Source organism: Haliotis rubra, unplaced genomic scaffold, assembly GCF_003918875.1.
Source record: "Haliotis rubra isolate DU_JTF1 unplaced genomic scaffold, ASM391887v1 Scf439, whole genome shotgun sequence".
Classification (NCBI taxonomy): Eukaryota; Metazoa; Mollusca; class Gastropoda; order Lepetellida; family Haliotidae; genus Haliotis; species Haliotis rubra.
The window spans coordinates 153,895-181,889 of NW_025767123.1; the positions used below are offsets into that span (position 1 = coordinate 153,895).

Below are 27,995 nucleotides of genomic sequence, written 5' to 3' on the forward strand. Positions count from 1 at the left end.
AAATCTTAACGAAATAAGGATATATTTGCATAGAATATTATATAAAAATGTAATAAAGCACGTAGAGTAATCATTTTAATATGAATATCTTTAAGTGGATATTTCAATGCTTGTATCCGAAATTCATCTTTTATCCACTAGAATTCCTCCTTGGTCCTACCAAAAATGGCGACACAGGTAAACAAGAGTTCAGCTGAGGATCAAAACATTGTTTGGCATCGCAGATCTAGACTTGTGTCATGAAATTTGAATGCTCTTGTTGAGACGCTTTGTGTTCGGTTGCCTTGCACTGCAAGATCTTTACTCATTCCTTTCAAAATATGCTCATTTAGATAAGTCATTTGGCTCACTTGCATTTACAACTAGATCTAGATTCACTAGATTGTGAAATAAGATGGACTCCTCTTGCAGAGCTGAGAGCGAGATGTATACGCCAGTCCTAACATATTATGTGACCAAATTAACTTTCACCGATTAATTTGCATGAATTGATATCCAAGTTTATTTCCGCATCACCGATTTCCAGTCCTTCGGACTCGCTCATAACAGAAATAATGATAAACATCATGTCCACGTATGAATCTAGATAACTTTCCCAAAGACAAATATTGCTGTAAGGCATTGTTATCATTGTTACTGTTCGAAGGGATTTCTTCAATATCTGTATCACACGTGAAATATAATTTGAAGACATGTTCGATAATATTAAATTAATAATCTGTCAACATCCTGCAAAATTAACCGACCTGTATCTCTCTGAGTCTCTGTTTCCATTGGCCAATTTGCCTGTTGCATATTCACCATTGTTCACTATACTGTTCAAAATCTCCCATTGTAGAAATCAGCCAACAGGTAAAACTAGCCACAAAAGTAAATGCCATTTTAACAACATGACCAAATGCATTGTCGGTAATGTTTTACTCTTGGTACAAACAAGTGAGCCCAAATCACTTTTTGTCATTTACCATCAAAGCATCCTGAATAATAGAATCAGAGATACAAAACACCATTAATCGTCTTTATTTTCCAAGACCATGTAATATTTACTGTGTAATGTATGATGGATGAGAACAAGAAGTAAAAGACATGGTGTAATTATGCTGTGTGTTATACTATTGGCTTGTAGCAAATAAAGGTGACATTGTTACATATGACTAGTCCTGGGACAATTCGATAAATAAGTGTTGGAACAAGATGATAACTTGCTACAATACTTACTCAGGGCTCCAGATAAGGGTCGTATCGGCGTATGTACGGATATAAAATAAGCACGATACGGTAGGAAATAATTTAGAAAACGTAGCAGATACGCACCACAGCAATGGTGTACGGTCTTAGAATCCTTTATAGACGTATCTACTGAAAATGTATTGTTTTATTGATTATTGCAATGTTGTGGTGCATATATGAAACGAAACACAAGATTACTGATACTCCATTAAATCCCATTCAGTACTCTAAATGTACGCTTAAGGTTTTCAGTACTCCTGTATTGAAAAAATAAGGAGTACGTACTCCTGATGTTGAAAAATTATCTGAAGCCCTGCTTACTGATTGTTTAGTGACTCTCCCGGGCCAAATGTTTTATCTTTCAAATGTCGCAAAATAAATGTCAAGTTCACTATTAGAAAAATTGCACAGGAACTAGTATCGATAATCATGATACTTTTCTGATGATAAATACATTGATACCTTTTTTGTATCGTGAAATGTATCGTTGACCTTAAAATTGTTAATTTTCACTAGAAATTGACAGTTCTGTCAAAATTTACACTGTTAGTTGCTATTATAATATCGTTTTTTGAAGACTGACTGACTGAGTGAGTTTAGTTTTACGCCGCTTTTAGCAATATTCCAGCAATATCACGGCGGGGGAACACCAGAAATGGGCTTCACACATTGTGCCCATGTGGGGAATCGAACCCGGGTCTTCGGCATTGTTTTTTGAAGAAAATAACTAATGATACCATATTGTGATATGCATCGAATTGAATCATACAGTTCCAAGATATCAAGATACCTATCGTATTGTGAAATTTTTGTATCGTCACACCTCTACTGTAAACATATGTCAAGTGCTAGATTTTCCTTTGGAACATGCTCCAAGATATTTAGTTTTGACTGGAACATGCGTATCATGACATTTTGGATCGTGACCTATGTGCCAAACATACTTGGATTATATATTTTATTAGGTTATATAATTATTTGCCTTTTATGTTAATGAGCAGCTTATCTCAAGCTCTGACATATTGATGCCATTTCAGACGATGGATGACATGATAGTCCAGCTCATGGCCATGGGGTTTGAGCTGCCTGACTGCCAAGATGCTGTACAGTATGGGAAAATCTCAGTCCAAGAAGCTGTGGAATGGTAGGTGTTACCATGGTAACGGCAGTGCAAAACTCTGCATTATTTTAAGATGAATTTTGATTGTACATTTAATCATATCATGCAAAATCATACATGTAAACATTTTACAAGCAAGCAGAGTTGCATCCCCTAGGCATGCCAGAGACCAATGATTTTTTTTTATGGGTTTGATTCCCAAGTTCACTCAGCATTAGTGCTAGAGCGATTGATTTAATAATCTGTCAGTCGATTGATCTTGCTCAGGAGATTAATCAATATTCATAAAAAAATATAACATTAGAACTGTAGAAAGTATGTTGCTCATTGTTATGTTTGTTAAAATAACACATAAACAAAGATGCAGTTTCCTGACTTGTAAAACTGCAACATATTCAACAGGAAGTATCCTTGATCATTTTGAGCCTATCATTAATAGGTGCCTGTTTCGTTTGCACAATATTATGATTGTGTCGTGTTATTACTCACATGAGTTTGGTTGTGGGGTTTACGATTACATTTATTTATTCATATGGGTATTTATATAGCACTATAGTCCATCCCACATGCATGCTCAAAACGCTTCTCTGTTTTTTTCCCTCGATCAATGGATGTCAATCTCAGCAGCACATCATGTTATCAATCTCAACTCAACCGGGGAGCATACAATTCTTGCAGCCACTAGGCGCACTGAGTTAATGTGACTTTCCCATCCTTTTGAGGTACCCATTCACAGCTGAGTGACTGGGACACGTAGTCACTGTACTTTGTCCAAGTTACTGCACGTTGCTGTACCCGCAACTAGGTGTTTGCACATATTCATGTGGCCACTATCTGGTCATTTACCAACAGATTCATGGGTTCTTTTAACTGCACAGGGTTGTGTACTGTACACTAGGGGTTGTGACAACACTGAAAGAGTCTGCACACAAAGCTGACTCCAAGGTTTTTACGCCCGGTCACAGGTGGGCTCTATCCCGGCACCTCAACCTCGCTGGATCACTAGCCTGCCACCTTAGCCAGCTCGCCCACCTCACCCCACAGCACTACTCACATGATGGCTGCCTACAGTTATTTTCATGGATGTTGTTGAATTTCAGGATAATTGCTGGCAAACCTGGAATGACCAAAGTGACTGACCAACCAACTCTGAAGTTGTCAAAGGTGGGAACTTCAACTGGTTATGCTTGTCTAGAGAAACAAGTATTCAGATACATAATCAACAGAATGTGTTTTGTTTGTTTTTAAGTAACCTTGACCCTGCTAAGGTCACCCATGAAGGGTCGTACTGTAACATTTTCATTCAAGTAATAGCACAAGATCTCCATGTATTTATGTGTTATTAAAAAGCTTGTCATAATACAATCAATATGATTTGATATAAAGTTCGTCATTGACATGGTGGTGGTATCATTTTTATCTGTTAACAAAATGTTTCTGAACATGATGGATAAATATGATCTTATGAACATATCTCTGAAACAGAATTTCTTTATAAGAAAAAGGTTATAATAACTGTTACAGCAGTGTGCGTGAAATATTGTACGATGTAAATAGATGACAAAGACAGCCCCTTTATGTTTAGAGTATCAGATATTGTGTGTGAATTACATGATCATGGTCCCGCCGTGATGTTGCTGGAATATTGCTAAAAGCGGCGTTAAACCAAACTCAGTCAGACATGATCATGGTAGGCTGTTTTTGTTCGGACCTGTGAATATCCGGGTTAGAATTGATCATTAACGTATGCTTATCGTAAGAGGTGACTAACGGGATCGGGTGGTCAGGCTCGCTGACTTGGTTGACACATATCATCACATGAACTCGAATCCCAATTGCATAGATCACTGGATTGGTTGGTCCAGACTCGATTATTTACAGACAGCTGCCATATAGCTGGAATATTGCTGAGTGCGCCATAAAACTAAACTCACTCACTCACTCACTCACTGTTTGTTTGGATCATGATCATGCCCTTTACACCGACACTGTATCCACCATTAGGAATTACAGTCCGTTTGAGTCAGAAACGCAGAGAAAGGGACAACCAGGTGTTAGAGAAGCACGTGCACAAGTGCCCACCAAGTTATTGATTCATTAGCCTGTGCTGTGCCGTCTCCATCCTTTCTCGCACACCTGGCTGTCCCTTACTCTGCACTCCTCCCTCGTAACAAATAGTGAACTGTGTCAAAATTTTAATGATAGTTTCTTAAAGATCTTTTTTGGTGGAGTCCGGAAAATTTTCAAATATAAGAAAGCTGTTGGGTATTAGTAAATGATAAACATGTGTACTATTTATATTTATGTGGCAATTTTGTTCAATGATAACATTTGCAATTCATCGGTCCGACAATAATCATTAAGTTGGATCACACTAATTTCTCATTATTCTCACCTACCATCTATCTAAAATATTGTGAAAAGCAAGTCTTAGAATTTATGAAAGAACAAACGAACAATTAAATAAATTCGTCCCCTATCACTTCCTTTTCAGGATTCCAATGCTACAGGTCTTGCAGCCTCATCAAATCCCTTTGTGAACCCCGTTTCTCTAGCCGAACCTTCCGCGAAGCCTGAATCAACTGGCCAGGAATCATCCTCGTCAGCCAGTGATAAGGAAGCTGAGGATCTGGTGGTTAGCCGCCTCCATCTCTCGTCACAGCAGAGGAAGGTCAAGAGCAAGTTCGAAGAAAAAGTGAGAGAAGAAGCACAGAAGCAAGCAAGAGAAGAAAAGATGAAAGCAAAACAGGTAGATGTGACTATTTATCAATGTTGTTTGTTTTGGGAGCCAGTTTGGATTTTGTTATCAGTTGCTATGTTTTTATATTTTTCCAATCATTCACATTCTTGGACATGTTCAAGATCTTATGGGTGTGAAGGGGGTTGTTTGGTAGTTTAACGCCCCCCCTCAGCAATATTCCAGTTATATCGCGGCGGTCTGTACCAGTCAATCCAGTTACCAACATCAAGTGCATCGATCTATGCATTTGGGACATGATGACATGTGTCAATCAAATCAGTGAGCCTTTACACCTGATCCTGTTAGCCATTACCCCTGCCAGCTTCCAGTTCAACAGAGTGAAGGAACAGGGGAGTTAAATCTAAATATACTTGTTGAATTACATGTCCACCATATGGAATACTTGCGGAGTTACCTCCCCTGCTTCATTCGCCCACTGCGCCAGAAGTGTTATTTTTTTGTAGAACAAACGTTACAAAAATTCTAACAATAACGACGACAGATAAGAAGAATAATTTCCAACAGTAAAATTAGTCAACATGATATTTATTTTTAATTTCTGCTTATTCTTGTTCCTTCATTCCGGGTGAACGGGAAGCTGGCAGGGGTAATGGAGGCGAAGACATGCCACGAGTGCGCTAGAAATGTTGAATTAAATATATTGTACGTGACTAATTATTATATATGAGGTTGGAAATCTGAGAGCACAACCCTGTGAGGAAATGGGTGTCTACCTTTGATGGTGGCTGTATTTTATTTTGATATTTAAAAAAATATTTTTCGAACTGAAGCGAGGGAAGTATGTTGCCAACTTTTGCTCGCTTCGCTCGCATATAGAAAGAATGGTCATTTTCCTCTCTGTTGCACAGCCATATTTGCGCTACAGTCTGCGTGTGGTGTGAGGCATTGTTTGACATGATGGAAGTTTGGTAGTATGGCTGTAGAGTGGCCAAAATCATTGTATTGCAATATATTTTGATACAGTGTTTTGTGTATGATGGATTTTGTAATATATTACAAACTACTGTGCATGACAGTGACTCATGCTGATTATACATGCAGATCCAACCAAAGCAAATATTATAACAAGGTCAGTTGACACAAATTTGTTGTCATGGATACAGTGGAGATGACTGTGTGAGGAAATCACTTCCATAGTTCCACCATTCTACCAATCAGTTTTGAAGGGAATTTCTGTGTCTTGTGTAGGTTTGGGTTTAAATGATACAAATAATGATAAAACTTATCATATAATATTTTGACACTTAAATCCTCGAGGCTTCAGGTTCTACATGAAAGCACTGGCATCAAATACTCAGTACCTCCACAGGGCTACAGATAAGGGGCATACAGGCATAATGTACACCTCAAAATCAATTAAGTCGACATAATGTAAGATTTCAAACGTATCGGATACGCACATAAATACCTTCGTACGTCTAACATTTAATTTCCGTTCTTATCGTGCAGTTGGAAATCTATTTCGGATAAATACTTGTTTTTCAATTGGTTAAAAACTACACTGTTCCTATTTATATCCAGTCGGACCTGACATTTCGCGCATCACACAGTCGCTCAGTTATTTCTCACGCGTCTTCAAATACAAACACATGGTAGGAAATAGTGAACGATGAATCATCCAGACAAACCACATCAACTCGCTTACACAAAAACATGTCAGTACTCCTTCAAAATTCTCAGTACACCTCCACTTGCAATATGATGTGTAAGTACACTCACACCCCCTAAAGTTATCTGGAGCCCTGCCTCCAGAAATCTCAAGTCACTCTCTCACTTTCTCTCTCCAGGAGCGTGCCAGAATCCTACAACAGATTGCTGAGGATCGGGACAAGGCGAAGGTCATGAGAGTTCATGGCCCATCATCAGAGAATGCTGCTGAGTGTGAGTCTCCCAACAAGAAGGCTGCAACAGAGAGCACCACAGGGAGTGCCACAGGAAGTGCCACAGGAAGTGCCACAAGTCCAGAGGCCAAACCAGCTGACAAATGCACGCTCCAGGTATATATGTTCTTTTGTTGGAACGTTTAGGAACACAAGTTGTTTAGCACTTACCTGCTCTTTCGTTACTGGACTGTATCAGCAGACTTGTGTTCACTAAGTTACCTCATTTTTGTGTGTAATACCTCTACCCACAAAGGCAATATGGGGGTATGTCCTGATGATCCATTAATTAAGGTATGACTTTCATGCAAATATTACATGACAGAGTCAGAGTAAATAAATTATTTGTGACCGATTTTCTTCTATTTATATAATTTTTCCTTATCCTGACTCATGCTTATTGCTTGTCTCCTTCCTCTTGCGAACGTTAGTGGAACACTTGTATCTTCTATTGAAGCTCCCTTCAATAAAAACATACGTAAAATCACTACTCACCATGAGTTATCCCTCTGGCCGTTTTGGCGGGAAAAGTGGCGCCACCGCTCCCACATGCTTCACATGCTTCACTCTGGGAGAGCGCCTGTGTCTTCTATTCGGCACTATATCCTTTCATTTATTAGTTATTACCCTATACATTAACTTTATAGGGGTTTAGGGAGTATCCTTCAACAATATGGTTTGAAATTAATTCGTAAATTTCACTGTTTATTCACGGTTTTGTCCGTGTTTGTTCAGTTGTTTACATTTCATGAAAACCTGTTCTCGCTGTAGGTTTAGGTTCGCTGCTGCAGAGCCGCATTTATTGTGCCCTAGCTGCACAACACCATGTACTTCCAGCTCTTGCTGCAACCTTTGTCAGCATTTAACCACTTTTCAATTTAATTAATATATTTTTTGCGTACTTAGGCGTGCAAAAGACAGATCCAGGCGACTTGTTCAAGTCATGGATAAGCCAGCTGAGTCCCTCACATGTCAACTGATGTCAGATGACCCTCTTCCCTCCAGTGATCCGCCGGGATGTCCTCGGAGGATGGGCGTGGGACGTTGTCCGCCACCTCGCAGAAGAGGGCTGCCACTTCGAACATCCCTTCATCGCAGACGAAGAAGAAGAAGCCATCCTCTACGCAGAGACGGCCACGCACCCCTAAGACGACGGGCAGCTCTACGGGGACGTCTGCGCAGACAACTAGGACTTTCTTGGCCGAGATTGTTCCGATGGAGGAAAGAGAACTATGATGAGCCGCTGCTCCTCATCCCGGAGATACATCACCCAAAGAAGAAGCAGGCTTCAGCAACGGTAACATCAGCGCAGTTATCTACGCAGTCCGAGGTATCTACACTGACGGCAGATGAGCGATCCCTGGACCATATCGCTACCAACGCAGAGAGGGCAGCTCATCTATCACCACAGACATTCAACCCCAGGGCCTTCATGCAGCAGTTCTCACAACAGATCATGGAAATGATGGAAAGGCGCTTCGCGCAGGAAAGAGATCGACAACCAGCCTTGGACACCACCCGCAGAGAGGACCCGGACCTGCACAAAGGACCCTCCGCCGACGACGCATTGGAGAGGCCTCCCATGGACGACGCAGATGAACAGCCTTCGCGAAGGTCTTCGGAGACAGCCTCAAGGACGTCATCAACATCTCACAGATCGTCGAGGGATTCGCCGAGGCCGATTCACGAACCAAGAGACGCTCACCTCCACGCAGGTCTCCACGCAGATGGCCCTACAGGCGCAGCTCTACAGGCTCATCTCCACGCAGGTCTCCGCGAAGGTCTCCGCGCAGGTCTCAACACAGGTCTCCACACAGGTCTCCGCGCAAGTCTCCAAGAAGGTCTACACGCACGTCTCCATGCAGGTCTCCACGCAGGTCTCCACACAGATCCCCAGCGGAGGATGTTCAACGATCTCCGATCAGCGCCCCTGAAACAGAGGACGATGGCGGTATTATCTTCTCCGACGCAGAGATCAGATACTGGATGGCCAACGGACTTGAGTTAGCGTCACCCTCTAAGGAAGAGAATGCAGCACTCATGTACCTGATGAAAGACGATGATGTCGACACAATCACTCTACCGCCAATTGATCCCATCTCAGAGGTTCCAGAGAACTTGGACGCAGCCTTCCGGAAGGCAACGAAATCTCAGGCGCCGAATATTCCACAGTTCAACGCTTAGAAGTTCTCTCTACACAATATGGACCCCTTCATGGAGGCGCAGGACATCGATGATAACTACAAGGTCATCAACGCCGCCCGGACCAGGTCTTACAAGATTGACGACAAAAAGCTGGCGCAGATAGAGACTATGACCAGAAGGATGTTCTTCGGCCTGAATAGATCCAGGGCAGTGAACGAGACGCTCATCGCCAAGTTCAAGGACTCTACCGCAGAGGAGGACCGGATGATCTACTCTGCTCTACTCATGCAGAAGAAGGACCAACAGTTTATGACGGACCATCTATCATCCATCTCAGCAGGGTTGACGTTGGCGAGGCGACAAGGTCTACTAGCATCCTGCAACTGGAGTGAACGCTTCACGAAGTCGCTGTACACAGCCCCATGGTCGACGTCATCCATCTTTGACGACGTCGCCAAAGAAGTTACCAAAGACTCCAGAGAGGTCCTCATGATAAAGTCCATCGATACCCTAGCCAGTGTCATCAGGCAGACGTCCCAGCGCTACTCGAGCAAGTCGAAGTTCCCAGGCATCCAGAAGGCAAGAGACAAGAAAATGAACACCTCCAGACTCTTTTCTTCGCCCAGCCAGCAACTATAGAGAACGACCTGGACGAGGCAGGGCACCCAGAGGCGCCAGGGATCAGAGACGATGAAAGAGGGGTTCGGAACGCCTGTAGTCTTCCACCCCCAGCCGTTCCTGTACAACCTTCACAAGTGGGTGGACGCCTTCAAACCTACTGGGAGAACTGGGGAATTAGTGATTTTACGTATGTTTTTATTGAAGGGAGCTTCAATAGAAGATACAAGTGTTCCACTAACGTTCGCAAGAGGAAGGAGACAAGCAATAAGCATGAGTCAGGATAAGTATAAAATATCAATTTTATTCAGAAAATTACATTTTAGTTTTTTACCATTATATGGTTAAAATTAACAGAAAATTTAAACCAAGAGAATAACTTGTCCTTCGTGAATTCTGTTTTCTTCCCTTTGTAGCTGAAGATTGTGGGTTTGAATAGGAGTAGTCATTCATTCAATGTGTAGTGAATTATGATATCCTGTGCTTCGACAAGAGTAACTTCTTGGTATGTTCTGGTAGGGTTGTCCAACAGAGTCCAACAGTATAGCAAATGTCAAGTATTTATTATTATTATAGGATATTTATATAGCGCACATATCCACGCACTAGTGCATGCTCAAGGCGCTGGTATTTTTTCCCTCGACCATTGGATGTCAATCTCAACGGCACATCGCATTATCAATCTCAACTCCCTGGGGAGTATACAACTCTTGCAGCCACTAGACGCACCGAGTTATTGTTGCTTACTCATCCTAACGAGGTATTTCATGTCATGTGTTGTGTCAAAGTGTGTTGTTAACCCACAATGTTCATGATTTGTTGGCACGAATTTGTTTCAGATTCGATTCCCCGACGGTCGAGTCCAGCGTCAGTCCTTCCAGCCGAGCGACACCCTCAACACAGTGTGGGACTTTGTGTACAGCAAGAACAAAAGCATGACCAACATGACTTTTATACAGGTCTGTATTTTGCAGTGCATGTCATTAATCATACGTTAAGATGCGTGTTAGAATTGGTTTTCAGCAACCCATGCATGTCATAAGAGGCGACTAACGGGGTCTGGAGGTCAGGCTCACGGACTAGTTTGAGACGTCATCGTATCCCATTTGCGTTGATCGATGTTCATGCTGTTGATCACTGCTCACAGCCTGGCGGCAGTATAGCTGGAATTTTGCTGAGTGCGGCATTAAACAACAAACAAACAAAAGCATGTCAGAACTGCATCACTGCAGCCATCATTAAGAGTCAGCCAAAATATGAATTACGCCATTACCCTTTCTCTGTGACCTACCAAGAGGTTAATGCTTCCTGAGACCTTCAGGGCGGTGGGGTAGCCTAGTGGGTAAAGCGTTGGCTCGTCACGCCGAAGACCCGGGTTTGAATCCCCACATGGGTACAATGTGTGAAGCCCATTTCTGGTGTCCCCCACCGTGATGTTGCTGGAATATTGCTAAAAGCAGCGTAAAACCAAACTCAGTCAGTCAGTCCTGAGACCTTCATCTCTGGGATTTCCACACACATTAGGCACCATGATGGGATACAACTGAAATGCTGTTCAAAGTCCAACAGTCACTGGATTTGGATAGGGTCCATACCACAAAATGGTCTAAACACTACAACTGTGCTAATAATTCTGTTCATAAACTTTCCTGAAATATGTGAAATATATACGTGAAGCCAATGGTTTCACAAAAGTGGTACACGTCTATGAGACCTGCATTACTCCATCACTTGTAGAAACAAATTATCCATGTTTTGCTTTTGAGCCAATGTTTACATTGTGTAGATATTGTTAACAGCTCTTTATCTGTACAGCCATTTCCTCGTCGAGAATTCAGTCAAGAAGAGCAGAGGAATAGCTTGATGGAGTTGGGTCTGACCCCTACAGGGTCACTGGTGCTGCAGAGTAGAAGCCCTCCTGCCTCACAGACGGTGTCACAAACTGAACAGGCTAACGATGTCATCGGTGAGTTTTATTTATTTATTTACATATATTTATATAGAGCCAATATCCAGATTACCTGCTCAAAGGCGCTTTGTTTTTCCCTCGATTTTTGGATGTCAGTCTCAAACGGCACAACTGTGCTGTTATTCATACACTACAAACTTTTAAACAGTATTTTTCGTAGGATTTACAATTCAGGTCATTTGATATTCATTCATGTACCGGAAAAGTTTTGCCATCAACAATGAATATAGTTAAGATTTATAATTTCATATTCACACTTATTCTATTTTGATATTCATTTGTAATCTGCCTTTCAGTCAGAGCTAGATTCATTGTTGTTTGGGGTGGTGGGGTAGCCAAGTGGTTAAAGTGTTCGTTCATCATGCTGAAGATCTGGGTCTGATTCCCCACATGGGTACAATGTGTGAAGCCAATTTCTGGTGTCCACGTCTGTGATATTGCTGGAATATTGTTAGAAATGACGTAAAACTATACTCACTTTGTTTGTTTTACACTGAAGCAATATTCCAGCAATAAGACAACAGTCAATAAATAATGGAGTCTGGGCCAGGCTATCCAGTGATGGACATCATGAGCATTGATGTACAATGCATCAATGAAGGCAATCGCTTCTTACAACCACCATAAGTTGCTGAAGAAAATTTCCGAGGTAGAAAATCTTACATTATATTATACAGACCAACCATCAGTGAACCCACCAGAAGTAGTTGGGGATGCAAATGCTGCTGCAGATGCAGTTCCTGAGGAAGAGGAAGCCATGGAAGATGAAGATCCGCCTCCTGTCCCTCCTCTTGTCCCACCCCACATGCCAGATATCCTCCAGAACCCTGCCTACAGATGGGGTCGAGGCCAGAGAATGAATAATGAGGAGGAACAAGGGGCAGGTAACTGGAATATATTAAGCTTCACAAGTCTTTGTGTTGCAGAAGCATGCTTTGTCAAAATCTCCAGTGTTGGCACTTTGGTAAATCTATAATAATAATAATAATAATAATCATGAGTTTATAATGCGTCTTTTCCATGTACAAGGCACCTGCTCAAAGTGCTAGCACACAATCTGATCATTATTACCTCGGATAACCCAAGCTGCCTTTGAGGCGCTAGAAGGTTATGGTCACATGACTTATCCCACTGGGTACCCATTTTCTGCTGGGTGAACAGAGGTAATTTTGACCAAACTCACTTGCCTAAGGTGAGACCACATGTGTCACATGTGCATCGTTGTGGGCAGGACTGAAGTCAGAGAAACTCTCAGGAGTCAAGCTGTCAAACACGATCACCCATCCGAGGACTCTCTGCCCGCAATGTTGCTTAAGTTCAACTGATTTGTGAACTGAGCTCTATGCACAGGGGGGCTGTGGGGTAGCCTAGTGGTTAAAGCGTTGGCTCGTCACGCCGAAGACCCGGGTTCGAATCCCCACAAGGGTACAATGTGTGAAGCCCATTTCTAGTGTTCCCCGCCGTGATGTTGCTGGAATATTGCTAAAAGCAGCGTAAAACCAAACTCAGTAAGTCTATGCACAGGACCACAACCTATGAAACACTGACAGAAGGTTAAGGGAGGTAACTTGTATTACCTAGAAATCAAGGCCACATTCATGATGATTTATGCAGTTTATTTGAGCTTACACTTCATTTGAATGGACCTCAACTGGATCATTACAGTAATCATGTCTGTAGACAGACTTCTGTCAACTAATGAAGGCATTTTCTGTTATGATCGTTATTGTGGTTATTTTATATGTTGAAGCTATGGGTGTAGATGAAGAGGATGAAGATGAAGAAGAGGATGAAGACATCATGGGGAACATTCTCGGTGGTATGGGAGGGATGCCAAGAATGGGAGGTATGTACAAGTCTCTTGTTTAGACCTGTGTTTTTCCATGCATGGATACACTTTCTGAGCCTGCCTCTGTGGTCTAGTAGATAGAGGATCTGCCTGAAGAGCTTCAGGTCAGCGGTTCAAGCCCTGGTGGTGTCATGCCAAGAGACGTTACAAGATGGTGCATGTTGTTACCGACTGATGTTTGTCATGTAAGGGATATGACTAGAAGTTGGTTGGTTTGTTGTTTAACGCTACTCTGAGCAATATTTCAGCTATATGGTGGCGGTCTGTAAATAATGGAGTCTAGACCAGACAATCCAATGATCAACAGTATGAGCATCAATCTACAAAAATGGGATACAATGACATGTGTCAACCAAGTCTACCTCTTATGGCAAGCATGGGTTAAAAAAAAGAAAACACACACAGACAGACACACACACAGACACACTCACTCACTCACTCACTCACTCACACAAAACAAAACACCCACATGAGGAGACCTATATTTTGTAATCTCATGGAATGTGGAAGCTCAGTCTGTGTTCCTCATTATAGGTCACCATCATATGAGACAACAGGCGTTTGGAGGAGTTGGTCAGATGCTAGTGGCTGACGGACGTCCAGTGGATGAAAGGGAACATCACAGCAGACCAGCAGCCCAACTAGCAGGTGATTCTGCAGTACATATTAGTAGACCAGCCATCATGTGATAATTCTGGCTTGTATAGAATAGAAATTGCTTTTGACAGGGTAATGTGCGAGAATTTGTCATGTCAGTATGTTCATTACCTCCCTTTTATGTTTTCATCAACAGCGGAAGCAGCTCGCCACCGATACGTACAGCCAGGCCCTGCCAACCTTGACCCTGAGGTGTGTCAAGGTCAACATCTTACCCATGAGGTGTCATCATTACTTAGCCTGTGTATCCACCGTGTTTCCCGCCGTCTCTGTGACCCACGTCACCCCCTCCTGTCTCTGGGAGGCATTGCAGAGGAATTGGCTCAGAAGCTGCTTCAACAGCTGATGAAGGAGGGCAAGCTGAAACCCAAAACACTCCAAGTATTTGTGCCATGGTAAGAAACATAATGGAAACATTCTTAGTGATCTAACCTGGTACACCCCAGCAAGTATTTGCCCCATGGTATATGTTGGGATTGTTGGTGAGATTGTCGTAGGACTGTATAAATCCTTCATGAATCACTCACCACATTTTTCGAAACATTATTTTCTTGGCTAGCCCCGTATGTATAATGAATGTCCAGGCCGTTATTAAGGTTCAGGGTCCGTTCCACAAAACAATCATAGCGGTAAGATGATCGTAACTCCCATACTTTAACATTGACTTATGACTGTCGTAGTGCTACAATCGCTTTGAGGAACGGGGCCCCGATTTATTACTTATTTTTGGGTTTGAAAATAAGAACTGCTGATTTTTTTCATTTCCTTACCCCTTCCCCCTCTCCCTCCATCTGCTTGTGATAAATGTTGGTACCTGTCGTCTTTTGCTGTCATTATTTCAGGACCTCCCTAATCCTGGAATTCTATCTATTTTTCCTTATTCTGACTCATGCTTATTTGCTTACCTCATGAGTCAGGATAAGTATAAAATATCAATTTTACTGCTGTCATTATTTCAGGACCTCCCTAAATATCAATTTTTCTGTCTTTTTAATCTTACCTTCGCTTCCTGCCTGTGTTTCAGTTACCTGCGGAAGTTGATGTTTGACAGTTACCCATACACCACAAACGAACTGTTACATGCAGTCAGGTCAGTGAACTTTCTCTGCATCCTCTACCAGTATGTAACAAATTTGTATGTTACAGACGTTTTTGCAAAAATCAGCTGTGAAGAATACAATAGCCTAGTAACAACAGTATGAAATTTACTTCCACCTTTCCTCTGAAAACAGATATAATTAATGTATGGTTTTAGAAAGTGTCACTGCTCGGGTGAGGCTTGTTGTGGTTCATGCAGCATATTAAGTACTAACTTCTTACAATTGTTCTACACAAATGTGATTGTACAATGGAGGGTTTATTTCTGAAAACCTCCCATATGGTGGTTGCAAACCATTATCTGAGAGATATCACCACCTAGGACGTCTCAGGTATACACCATTCGATCCCATGGTCCTCTAGACAACAGCTGACAAGCCCCGGAGAAGATAAGTCAACTAATGATTTTACTTATCTTATAACAATACTAAATAGCTTCATGCTATGTATAATTTTACTTAAGTTCCTTTTATCATCACAGTACTATGATTATTACATCATACAATATATAAGTTAACAACCATACAGAGTTTGTTATTATATATATTTTACCTTTGCTATTCATATCTTAAGAGCAATACTATGGTTACATGATAAATGCATTAGCTAACAAACTCTACAGAGTTTTTTATTATTTTATACACAGCTTAAGTTAATTAAGCTAACAAACTCTAATGGAGTTTCCTATCATTATATAGGTAACTTAAGCTCAGCTGTTATACAATAAAATTAAATCCAGTAGAATCTTTGAAACTAGAATATGGAGAATTTTGCTAGTATGAATAAGAAAGAGTTTTTGTTTCAGATACCATGTGAACCTTATACATCTAAGTCTCTCCTCCTGCACCCTCTTCACTGACAATGGACTTAAGCCACTTACAGGTCTGTGGGAATATCTATGTGTGTTTGAAATATAGGCTAGGCTACCCCACCACCCCTAAATCTATGCAAGTGAAGAAGGATAAAAATTGATGGAAGAATATTTTTTTTTTACAGTGAGTGTGACGTTTTGGTGTAGGTTCTGACACCCTTATCAAGCACCATATATTGTTATCTTTCACTAGTGCTCCAACTTCTAAATAATAATAATAATATAATAATGGGTACTTCTATAGCGCTAAATTCCATACACCAAGTGCATGCTCGAAAGCACATACAAACAGACAGTTCATTATTACCCCAGATAACCCAAGCTGCCTGTGAGGCGCTAGAAGGTTTTAGTTACATGATTTATCCCACCGGGTACCCATTTTCTGCTGGGTGAACAGAGACATGTTTGAACAAACTCACTTGCCTAAGGTGAGACCAGATGTATCACATGTGCTTCGTTGTGGGGCAGGACTGAAATCCTAAAACTCTCAGGAGTCAAGCTGCCAAACACGGTCATCCATCCAAGGACTCCTCGGCGCCCAATGTTGCTTAACTTCAACTGATTCGGGACCTGAGCGCTATGCACAGGACCACATGCCACCACATGCCTTTCAAAGAAGTTTGGATGCAGGTCTTTTGGATGGACATATTTGGTGGACTGATATACTATTTACAGGCCTCCATTTATTTGTTTTTGGAGGTGGTGGGGTAGCCTAGTGGTTAAAGTGTTAACTTATCATGGCAAAGACCCAGGTTCGATTCCCACAGTCTTAAGAGGCGACTAACGGGATCAGATTTTCAGGCTCGCTCACTTGGTTGACACGTCATCGTATCCCAATTGTGTAGATCAATGCTCATGCTGTTGATCACTGGATTGTCTGTCCCAGACTCGATTATTTACAGACCTCCACCATATAGCTGGAATATTGCTGAGTGTGGTGTTAAACAACAAACCAAACCAAACCAAACAATTCCCCACATGGGAACAATGTGTGAAGCCCATTTCTGGTTTCCACCTCCCTTATATTGCTGCAATATTGATTAAATCTGCATAAAATTCACACCCTCACTCATTATTTATTTTAAGGCTTGAAGAAACTGAAGGTGTTGAACTTGGGATCATGTCGTCAACTCTCCAACAAGTGTCTTTCAGCAGTAGCAGGTATGTTCGACAATGAACCATGGCCACCCTCCATACTTCTGGCTGTTTGTGATAATGGCTATACTTCTGTAATTTTGAATATGGCTGGTAATGTCTACATTCTACATCTTTTAGGTCAATACGTCTGACAATATTATATGTGATCTGGTACCACCAAATTTGATGATTTGACCTTATTCCCATGCAGCACAGGGGTGGAAATAACCCATTGCCCGACGTCCGAGTCCAGTGTTTTTTTCTGTCAGGCAAGCACATTTGTATATCATGCTGTACTGGTGTCCAGTTGACATTCCAATGTTAATTATGTTGTTTGTTTAAAAAATCACCAAGAAAATCAGCCAGTATAGTGGAAAAATTATCAGGGCAAGTGATTTTACATGTGCCACTGTACCGGAGTACACTAGCAATTACTTGGCCTTTATGCCATGTTGTGGTGGTGGGGTAGGGTGGAGGGGGGGTGGGTATAAACTGGTCATAAAGTGTGTAAGAACTATTTTCCTTTCATCTCCATCAGGCTTTAAGATGCAACTGATATAACTAGGATACTGATCAAAGCAGGATTGAACCCAACTCACTCACTCTGAGCACCTAACAATATCGTTATATTTTTCTGTATTATTATACAATTATTGACTTCTAGCTTCGCCTCAGTGAATATCACATGTCCAAGGTCGATAAATCATTGGATCAACTGAACTGAAGTCAATAATTGTTTTATTATATGACAAAAGTACTAAATACTTGTTCTTCTGTGACATAGACGATTTATTTCCTCTTCTGACACAGTCAGGACTCATGAATCTTCGTGGTGTTAGTGTTGCTGGAATCTTGCTAAAAGCGGCGTAAAACCAAACTCAGTCAGTCAGTCAGTCGTGGTGTTGTGTTGTGTGGCATATTGATACAGATGGGACGTAACTCTAAACCAACACAGTCACAGGGACAAAGCAATGCCTATCGCTTCCTTATCACGCAGTGCGGAGTTCACAGCTGGAATATCCCAAATCTAATTTTAGCCAAGGGAGGTGCTTGGATTGTTATATCAACTGGAATATAGCTATAAGCCAAAGCTGTCATGTGACCAAGTGGGCCAATCTACTCATAATATAATTCATATTTGAGCCCTTTGTTTGGTTTAACTTCCATTGAGTCTTCAGAATTTGATACACCTAGACAATCCCACTCAGGCTTATGACTTGGTTGTGTGTAACCTGCTGCTCATTATATCAGTCATTGGTTACCTTCAATTGATATTTGTTCTCATTTAAGGGTATTTGGTATGGCTGGAATATAGGTGGAATGTAGCTGAAGAACAAGAAACTCTGTCATACAATTCTTGTTTCAAAACTTCCAATATTTAGAGACTATTTGGGTATAGCTTGAATATAGCTATAAGAAAAAAAACTCTCTAATACAAGTAAGCTTTGTTTCATGAATATAGTCTTCAGAATTTAAAGGTGAGTGGTTATAACATGGGTTTAGACTAGGTGAGTGGTTCTCATACCACTTTAATCTTGAGCAGAACAAGTGTCAGCCATCTTGTCATACCACATCTTAGAGGTGATATAATAAAGTAGCTTTCATACAATATATTAGAGGTGAGTGGTTGTCATACATCTTAGAGGTGAGTGGTTGTCATACCAAGCGTTCGAAATAATCACTGGCCCGGAGGCCCAGCGCCGGTTGTTATTGTATAGCAGTTTCAAATATTTGCAGGCCTTTGTGGCCTCCAGTAAATTATCTGTCAATGTTGTTTCTGCCAACTGGAATCTTTCCCATATTGTATTTCTTTGTTAACGTTCGGGAATCATGCATGATCCATCATGTTACGATACTTACAGTTTCACTTTCTGGTATTTCAGCGCTTTGTGCGTAGGAATGTCAACACCACACCAGTCTTTAACAAAGAAAAAGTTCTCTCAGTGCCATAGGCTTCGTTAATTGAAACAATGTAAAACTGTGTACAGTGTAGTCTATTTTGTTTTTACTGGTTTGATTTTAACAAAATGGGCCAGCAGATTTCATTCAGGGCCTATAGATTTCATTCAGGGCCTGTAGATTTTAAGGCCTGCAGGCAGCAGCAGGCCCTGATGGCCAACTGGCAAATTAAGGTATTGCAAACACTGGTCATACCACATTTTAGAGGTGAATCGTCATCAGTCATGTTGTCTGAGAGAGGTGAGTAAACCAGTACACTAAGGCTCAAAGAACAAAATGTCACTCTAGCGATTTTACATTGTCTTTTTTTCCTTTCAGTTTTATCCAAATTAAAGTCCCTGTACCTAGAACAGACAAAGGTAAGAAAGTGTCATAAATATATTCAATTAAGAAACTGTATAAAATTTGATTGGTGAAGAAGTAAACAAGACTTATATAAATACTGCTGCATGTGTAAATAAATGTCATGAATTATGATGTAAAATCAAGGGTAAAGTAAAGCAGTTGTTTTGTGTGGGGACTGTTCGTAACTAAGGCATTGTAAGAAAAATGAGATAGTCAAATGCTTAACCAATAGTTTTCAGATATTTTTGGGAAATCTGTCAAAATATGATATATCGTAACCAACAGACTTCAAATAATTCCAAAACTGTCTTCACTCACTCACTCACTCACTCACTCACTCACTGTTTCAGGTGTGTAGTTTATCAGGTATCCAGCATCTGAAGGAACTGGAAATATTAGATGTTGCCAACACAGATATTGGAACAGACTCTCTGCTGTGCCTGTCTGGTCATCCATCACTCACATGTCTCAGTGTAGCCAATACAGAGAATGTGGTGGGCGATCTCGCCCTGCAATATCTCACAGGTGAGATATGAGGATGTACTACTTGATTTGGAGTGTCTGTATCTCATTCTGGCCAATACAGAGAATGTGGTTGGTGATCTCGCCTTGCAATATCTCACAGATCTATGAGATACGAGGAGGTATTACTTGATTAAGAGTGTGTGCGTCTCAGTGTAGCCAATACAGAGAATGTGGTTGGAGATCTCGCCCTGCAATATCTCACAGGTGAGATATGAGGAGGTATTACTTGATTTAGAGTTTTTTGCGTCTCAGTGTAGCCAATACAGAGAATGTGGTTGGAGATCTCGCCCTGCAATATCTCACAGGTGATCTATGAGATACGAGGAGGTATTACTTGATTTAGAGTGTGTGTGTCTCAGTGTAGCCAATACAGAGAATGTGGTTGGAGATCTCGCCCTGCAATATCTCACAGGTGAGATATGAGGAGGTATTACTTGATTTAGAGTGTGTGCGTCTCAGTGTAGCCAATACAGAGAATGTGGTTGGAGATCTCGCCCTGCAATATCTCACAGGTGAGATATGAGGAGGTATTACTTGATTTAGAGTGTGTGCGTCTCAGTGTAGCCAATACAGAGAATGTGGTTGGAGTTCTCGCCCTGCAATATCTCACAGGTGAGGTACGAGGAGGTATTACTTGATTTGGAGTGTGTGCGTCTCAGTGTAGCCAATACAGAGAATGTGATGGGCAATCTTGCTGTGCAAAATCTCACAGGTGAGATACATACGAGATACTCATGTTTGCAATCTAAGGCTATTTACTGACAATGTGTCTTTATAACACATTAAGATATTGCTTCTATTTTCAGGTTTAAAGTTGCACACATTATATCTTCCAAGCAGACACACAACGACAAGCCAAGGACTTGCCCATCTTGTTGGTAAGTTCACACTCCAGGATGTGTTGTACAGGTGTTACGTTCCCACAGTGTCTTCCACAGGTTTGTTACACATGCAGGTGACACATAGGCGGTTTTGTTTAAGAGAGTGACAGCAGGTTTGTTTAAGAGAGTGACAAAAATGTCTTCATGGACTTGTTGAGCTGTGATGTCTTCATGGGTGTGTTAACATGGTTAAGCAGATTGTTTGCTAGAGATGTGGTACAAAAGAGGCGTAGCCATACCGCGCATTTACACGGAGTGTTTATCATGATCGTGTAGGTATGTCTCCGATGTGGTACATAAATGTTCTACAGAGGTTTGTTGCACAGGTATATCATATAGGTATGTCTCTGATGTGGTACATAAATGTTTTACAGAGGTTTGTTGCACAGGTATATCATATAGGTATGTCTCTGATGTGGTACATAAATGTTTTACATCAGTGTTTACAAAGATTTAAGTATAGGTATGTGTGTGATGTGGTACATAAAGTTTTACAGAGGTTACATGTATTGCGGTATGTCATGAGCTATGCAGAGGTGTACTTGCCAATAGAGCGGTGTGGTACACAAAAGGTATATCAGACAGGTATGTCTCTGACGGGTGCCTAAAGGTTATGCCACAGGTTTGATATAACAGGACAGGTATTACTTGATTTGTTTTACAGAGTGTGCTGCACAGGTATATCATATAGGTATGTCTCTGATGTGGTACATAAATGTTTTACAGAGGCTTTGTTGCACAGGTATATCATATAGGTATGTCTCTGATGTGGTACATAAATGTTTTACAGAGGTTTGCTGCACAGGTATATCATGTAGGTATGTCTCTGATGTGGTACATAAATGTTTTACAGAGGTTTGTGCACAGGTATATCAATATACTTGTTTACACAGATGCAAGGTGACACATAGGCGGTTTTTGTTTAAGAGAGTGACAAAATGTCTTCATGGACTTGTTATCTTGTGATGTCTTGCATAGGTCTAAGGCTATTTAGACGTGGTACAAAGTGTCTTACCATAGAGGTTTGTTACAGGTATATCATACAGGAATGACACCGAGGCGGTACAAATGTTTTACAGAGGTTCGCTTGCACAGGTATATCATATAGGTATGTCTCCTGATGTGGTACATAAATGTTTTATCTTGTTGTACAGGTATATCATATAGGTATGTCTCTGATGTGGTACATAAGGTTTTACAGAGGTTTGTGCACATGTATATCATACAGGTATGTCTCTGATGTGGGTACATAAATGTTTTACAGAGGTTTGTTGCACAGGTATATCATATAGGTATGTCTCTGATGTGGTACATAAATGTTTTACAGAGGTTTGTTGCACAGGTATATCATATAGGTATGTCTCTGATGTGGTACATAAATGTTTTACAGAGGTTTGTTGCACAGGTATATCATATAGGTATGTATCTCTGATGTGGTACATAAATGTTTTACAGAGGTTTGTACAGGTATATCATATAGGTATGTCTCTGATGTGGTACATAAATGTTTTACAGAGGTTTGTTGCACAGGTATATCATATAGGTATGTCTCTGATGTGGTACATAAATGTTTTACAGAGGTTTGTTGCACAGGTATATCATATAGGTATGTCTCTGATGTGGTACATAAATGTTTTACAGAGGTTTGTTGCACAGGTATATCATATAGGTATGTCTCTGATGTGGTACATAAATGTTTTACAGAGGTTTGTTGCACAGGTATATCATATAGGTATGTCTCTGATGTGGTACATAAATGTTTTACAGAGGTTTGTTGCACAGGTATATCATACAGGTATGTCTCTGTACATGTGGTACATAAATGTTTTACAGAGGTTTGTTGCACAGGTATATCATATAGGTATGTCTCTGATGTGGTACATAAATGTTTTACAGAGGTTTGTTGCACAGGTATATCATATAGGTATGTCTCTGATGTGGTACATAAATGTTTTACAGAGGTTTGTTGCACAGGTATATCATATAGGTATGTCTCTGATGTGGTACATAAATGTTTTACAGAGGTTTGTTGCACAGGTATATCATATAGGTATGTCTCTGATGTGGTACATAAATGTTTTACAGAGGTTTGTTGCACAGGTATATCATATAGGTATGTCTCTGACGTGGTACATAAATGTTTTACAGAGGTTTGTTGCACAGGTATATCATATAGGTATGTCTCTGATGTGTACATAAATGTACAGGTATATAAATGTTTACAGAGGTTTGTTGCACAGGTATATCATATAGGTATGTCTCTGATGTGGTACATAAATGTTTTACAGAGGTTTGTTGCACAGGTATATCATATAGGTATGTCTCTGATGTGGTACATAAATGTTTTACAGAGGTTTGTTGCACAGGTATATCATATAGGTATGTGTGTGATGTGGTACATAAATGTTTTACATCAGTGTTTACAAAGGTTTGTTGCACAGGTATATCAAATATTGTAGGTGTATGTCCCTGATGTTGTACATTGTTGTGTTTATTTACAAATGGTACATAGGGCACGACACACTCATCAATTCAATAGGGTCAGTCACATACATCTCACAGCATCGCATTTGGTCTCTTTGTGAGGAATATCTCCCTTTGATTTCCAAAGCCGTTTGCACATATTTGGTCCTGTGCATAGAGATCAGGTCACAAATCAGTTGTAGTTTAGCAACGTTGAGCAAGGAGAGTCCTTGGATGGGTGACCGTGTTTGGCAGCTTGACTCCTGAGAGTTTTCTAGAACATTAGTCCTGCCCCACATGGAAGCGCATGTGATACATGTGGCCTCACCTTAGGCAAGTGAGTTTGTTCAAACATGTCTCTGTTCACCCAGAAGACAAAAATGGGTACCTGGTGGGTTAAGTCATGTGACTATTAATCTTCGAGTGGCTCACATGCAGCTTGAGTTATCCAGGGTAATAATAATAGTGCTTTGAGCAAGACATTCATTCTGGAATAGCACTATGAAAGGGGACTATTGTTATCATTGTTAGACAACTGATCGTGTATGTTTCAGTTCTTTCATCTTTGGGTCAAAGATGGAGGTTCATTAATAATATTGTATAACAATCAACTGAAGTGCAAATGGATATTTCATTCCTGCATAAACGTATGTTTGAAGAGGGTTTGGGTATTTTTCACTCTAAAAAAAAATGGGAAATCCATTTGAATATGTTGGTAAAAAAAATGTAAAATTTACTGTATGCAATTTTATATGAATTTTATTGTGAAATTATAGTTACTCATTCCATACTGATGCATTGTTTGGTGTAGATGTTTTAACAAGTAGCCATCTAAAGACTGATTTGTGTTAATTCAGCACTTATACCATTGACACTGTCCTTGACCCCAGGTTTACCTCTAACCAGCCTTGACCTTACCAACTACATCAAAGTTGGGGACGAAGGCTTGATACACATAGGCAAGATAACAAGGTATGTATTTGATATGTCTGCTAAACTGTCCTTGACCCAATGTTAACCTCTGACCAACCTTGACCTCACAACCTACTCATTGTGAGATAACAAGGTAGACTGGTTATTGATACATGCACTAAACTAAACAAAATGTCATCATCTGTGAACAATTTACATGTGTTTATTTGCAGTCTAAAGAAGCTTCTTCTCAATAACACGAAGATAACAGATGAAGGATTGCTGTATTTAGATGGTATGTGCTTTGATGATGATGGTGGTGGTGATGATGATGATGGCGGCTTTAGAAGTTTTACAGTAGTTTCCGATCTCATCCCACCTGTGAAGATCTCACAGTAACCCATGCTTGTTGTGAGGGGTGATCAAAGAGATCAAAGTGATCAGAGAGATCAAAGTGATCAAGAGATCGGGTGGTCATGCTCGTTGACTTGGTTGACTCGTGTCTTTGTATCCCAATTGTGTAGATCGATGCTCATGCTGTTTATCACTGGATTGTCTGGTCCAGACTCGATCATATACAGACTGCCGCCATATAGCTGCAATATTGCTGAGTGTGGCATAAAACTAAACTCACTCACTCACTTATTACAAGAGCAAATGAGATTTGGTGGTCAGGCTCCATGACTTGGTTGATATGTGCCAGCTATGCAGACTGATGCTCATGATATTAATCACTGGTTTGTCTGGTTCAGAGTTGATTATTTACAGACTGCCCTCACATAGTTTGAAACTTGCTGATCATGACATTACACAAACTAACAAGTAAATAACTTCATCAGTGGTGTGACCTGTGTTCTGTGCACATAACAGCTGATAATATATCTTGAAGTGCTCAGGCTGAATTTTACATACAAAGTTCCGATGGGGTTATTCAGAGACCGTGAAAGATTTAAAATATGTGATTTGTTCTTAGACCCAATCAGTGTTCCGAGTGGTGTTTCAAAGTAACAGGACATTGGGTCCTGTAAGTTTAAGATGTCTGTCTGACCCATTGAAAATTCACAGGACCCATGGAATCAAATTAAACACACATTTCAGATTTAACATTTCTTATAATTGGCATTGAAATTATTAACAAACATAAGAAAAATTAAGATAAAATAAACAGCAAACAAGTGTCACATGTCACATATAACAACTTCAGTCAAAGTCATTGTGAAATATACAGTCCGACACTGGGGCCGGTGGGTTGTAGACTTCTATCGAACCGTTGGCGAATCTGCCGGATTTGTCAGAGGGTCAGACACAATTTGCGAACACTGCCCAATAAGAGCTAATCCAAAGCAAAAAATAATCACATCACAGTTTAGGCATAATGGATTTATGTAACCTTGGGTGAGGTGAGCATTGACAGTTGCAGTGGCATAAAAGCACATTTGAGCACACGTCAGTGAAAGAACAAATGTCCCCTTCCTACAATCTATGTACATTCATTATACTCCCAGGTCTGGTGAACTTGGAAACACTCTTTCTGGACCGAACGCTGGTGTCAGATGTCGGAGCTACTCGAATAAAAGGTATGATCATTTCAGCATGGGACAAAAATAATATAATTTCTTGTCATGATTTTGTACACTCATTCTTCAAGCTCTTTATTTGGTGTTTATTCTCTGTGTTAATTACAGACCTGTGAAGGTCCGAATCTTCAGTAACCCATGCTTGTCGAAGAGGCGACCAACAAGATCGGGTGGTCAGGCTCGCTGACTTGGTTGACACACTTGGTCAGAGTATCCAAACTGCGTAGATCGATACTCATGACGTTTGTCACTGGATTGTCTGGCCCAGACTCGATTATTTTCAGACTGCCGCCATATATTGGAATATTGTTAAACAAGAAACCAACCAACCAACATATACTCTATACAAACTCCCTCTATACAAGAGTTACTCCCCTTTGTATCTGGTTTACTCACGAAGACAAATCTGTTTCATTCTAAATCATTTTTCATTTCATTAGCAGTCTGTGTACAACTTGTAATACTGATGTTTGTTTCATTGTTTTTGATGTGTACCTTCACCATGTATTTCTTGTTATGTGACAGCTTTCACCAAGTTGGAGGAGCTTAGTCTTTCATCCACATGGTAAGTAAAACTACTCTACATCATACATCATCTGACTGGAAAAAGACCTCTGTTTTTTTTATTTAAACTTTTATTTCAAAGTAAATACAGGTATCAATCGCACAATGCATTTACACGAACAGAGAATGACAAGACAAATATAAGTTGTAAAACATATCGACTCTATTTGACATTTCAGCTGCACATTTATTGATATAAAAATAATCACAGACTTTGCATATTAATGTTTGGAAGGTTGGCAATTGTTTCTGTTTATCGCCAAATATAGTCTTTTGGTATGACGCGGTCGGGGATCGAACCCGCGACCTTCCGCTCTCCGGGCAGACGCTCTAACCACTACACCACGGAGGCGGTCTCTGAAGTTAGGAGAATAAGAACTATTAGTGAAGAACTATTATAAGTATTCCAAATTTGAATTTGTTTCCCAATTTGTCCTTCATGAGCGCATAGTTTGGAATCCAAAAGACAAATTCCTGGTATTGTATGTCTTCACTCTTGTACAACGTTGCTTGGAACCGATTCTATGTTTCAGTATTACAAGCCAGTTCCTGTATAGCGGGTGCCTCAACTCCTGCCATCTCCTCACCAAGCTCAATCTCAGCAGGACTAGCGTGTCAGACAAAGGTAAACCTCAGAATGGTGGTCTGACAGGCTTACAGTGTCGCCTAGCTACAGTATACACTCCTGTGTTTGATGTTGTGTTTAGCTGTACAAGGTTCTAAGGCTCCTTACGTCTGATATATGGACCCGTGAAGATCCAGGTTAGAATTGGTCTTCAGCAACCCATGCTTGTCATAAGAGGCAACTAACGGGATCGGGTGGTCAGGTTTGCTGACTTGGTTGACACATGTCATCGTATCCAAATTGCGCAGATCGATGCTCATGCTGTTGATCACTGGATTGTCTGGTCCAGACTCGATTATTTACAGACCGTCACAATAAAACTGGAATACTGTTGAGTGCGGCGTAAAACAGCAAACAAACACTGCTGACCTATCATTCACTGCTTTCCCTAACCACTCACCTTGCCATTCACTAACTGGCCATTCTTCAGTAGTTTTACCTGCTTTTTGTTATTTGTCATATATTTGCCTGCTCTCTCGCCAGGAGTCCGGTGCCTGAAGTTGATGTCTTTGACTCTCCTGAACCTGGATGCTACCCACGTCCATCCTGAGATTATCTCAGTAGTGCAGAGTAACTGTCCAAACATCCGCAATATCACTATGGCTAGTCTGAACCCAATCAGAGAGGAGGAAGATATGGAGATGTGACGAGATATGAGAAGATACGAGAAGATGTGAAGATGCGAGGTGATAGTCAATGTGAGGAGATATGATTTGTGAGGCAATATGGAAAGATGTTGGAATATACATAAAGATATGCAGCAAGGAAAATAAAATATGAGAAGATGTGAGGAGATACAGGAAAATGTG

General features: G+C 40.7%; 1 protein-coding gene across 1 annotated transcript; it reads left to right on the plus strand.

Annotated features, from left to right (window-relative positions):
- Positions 1 to 96: 96 nt before the first annotated feature.
- LOC124289282 lies at positions 97 to 27,995 on the plus strand. Its single transcript, XM_046725894.1, has 25 exons — positions 97 to 177; positions 2,268 to 2,374; positions 3,451 to 3,514; positions 4,845 to 5,099; positions 6,899 to 7,108; positions 10,594 to 10,713; positions 11,570 to 11,720; positions 12,401 to 12,607; positions 13,474 to 13,569; positions 14,107 to 14,220; positions 14,366 to 14,624; positions 15,254 to 15,319; positions 16,133 to 16,209; positions 17,285 to 17,359; positions 18,626 to 18,633; positions 18,844 to 18,916; positions 19,613 to 19,653; positions 19,990 to 20,164; positions 20,971 to 21,042; positions 24,399 to 24,480; positions 24,654 to 24,715; positions 25,926 to 25,997; positions 26,523 to 26,562; positions 27,095 to 27,186; positions 27,670 to 27,995. Exons 1-25 carry the CDS (start codon positions 166 to 168, stop codon positions 27,831 to 27,833), a joined length of 2,694 nt encoding a protein of 897 aa, XP_046581850.1. The 5' UTR covers positions 97 to 165; the 3' UTR covers positions 27,834 to 27,995.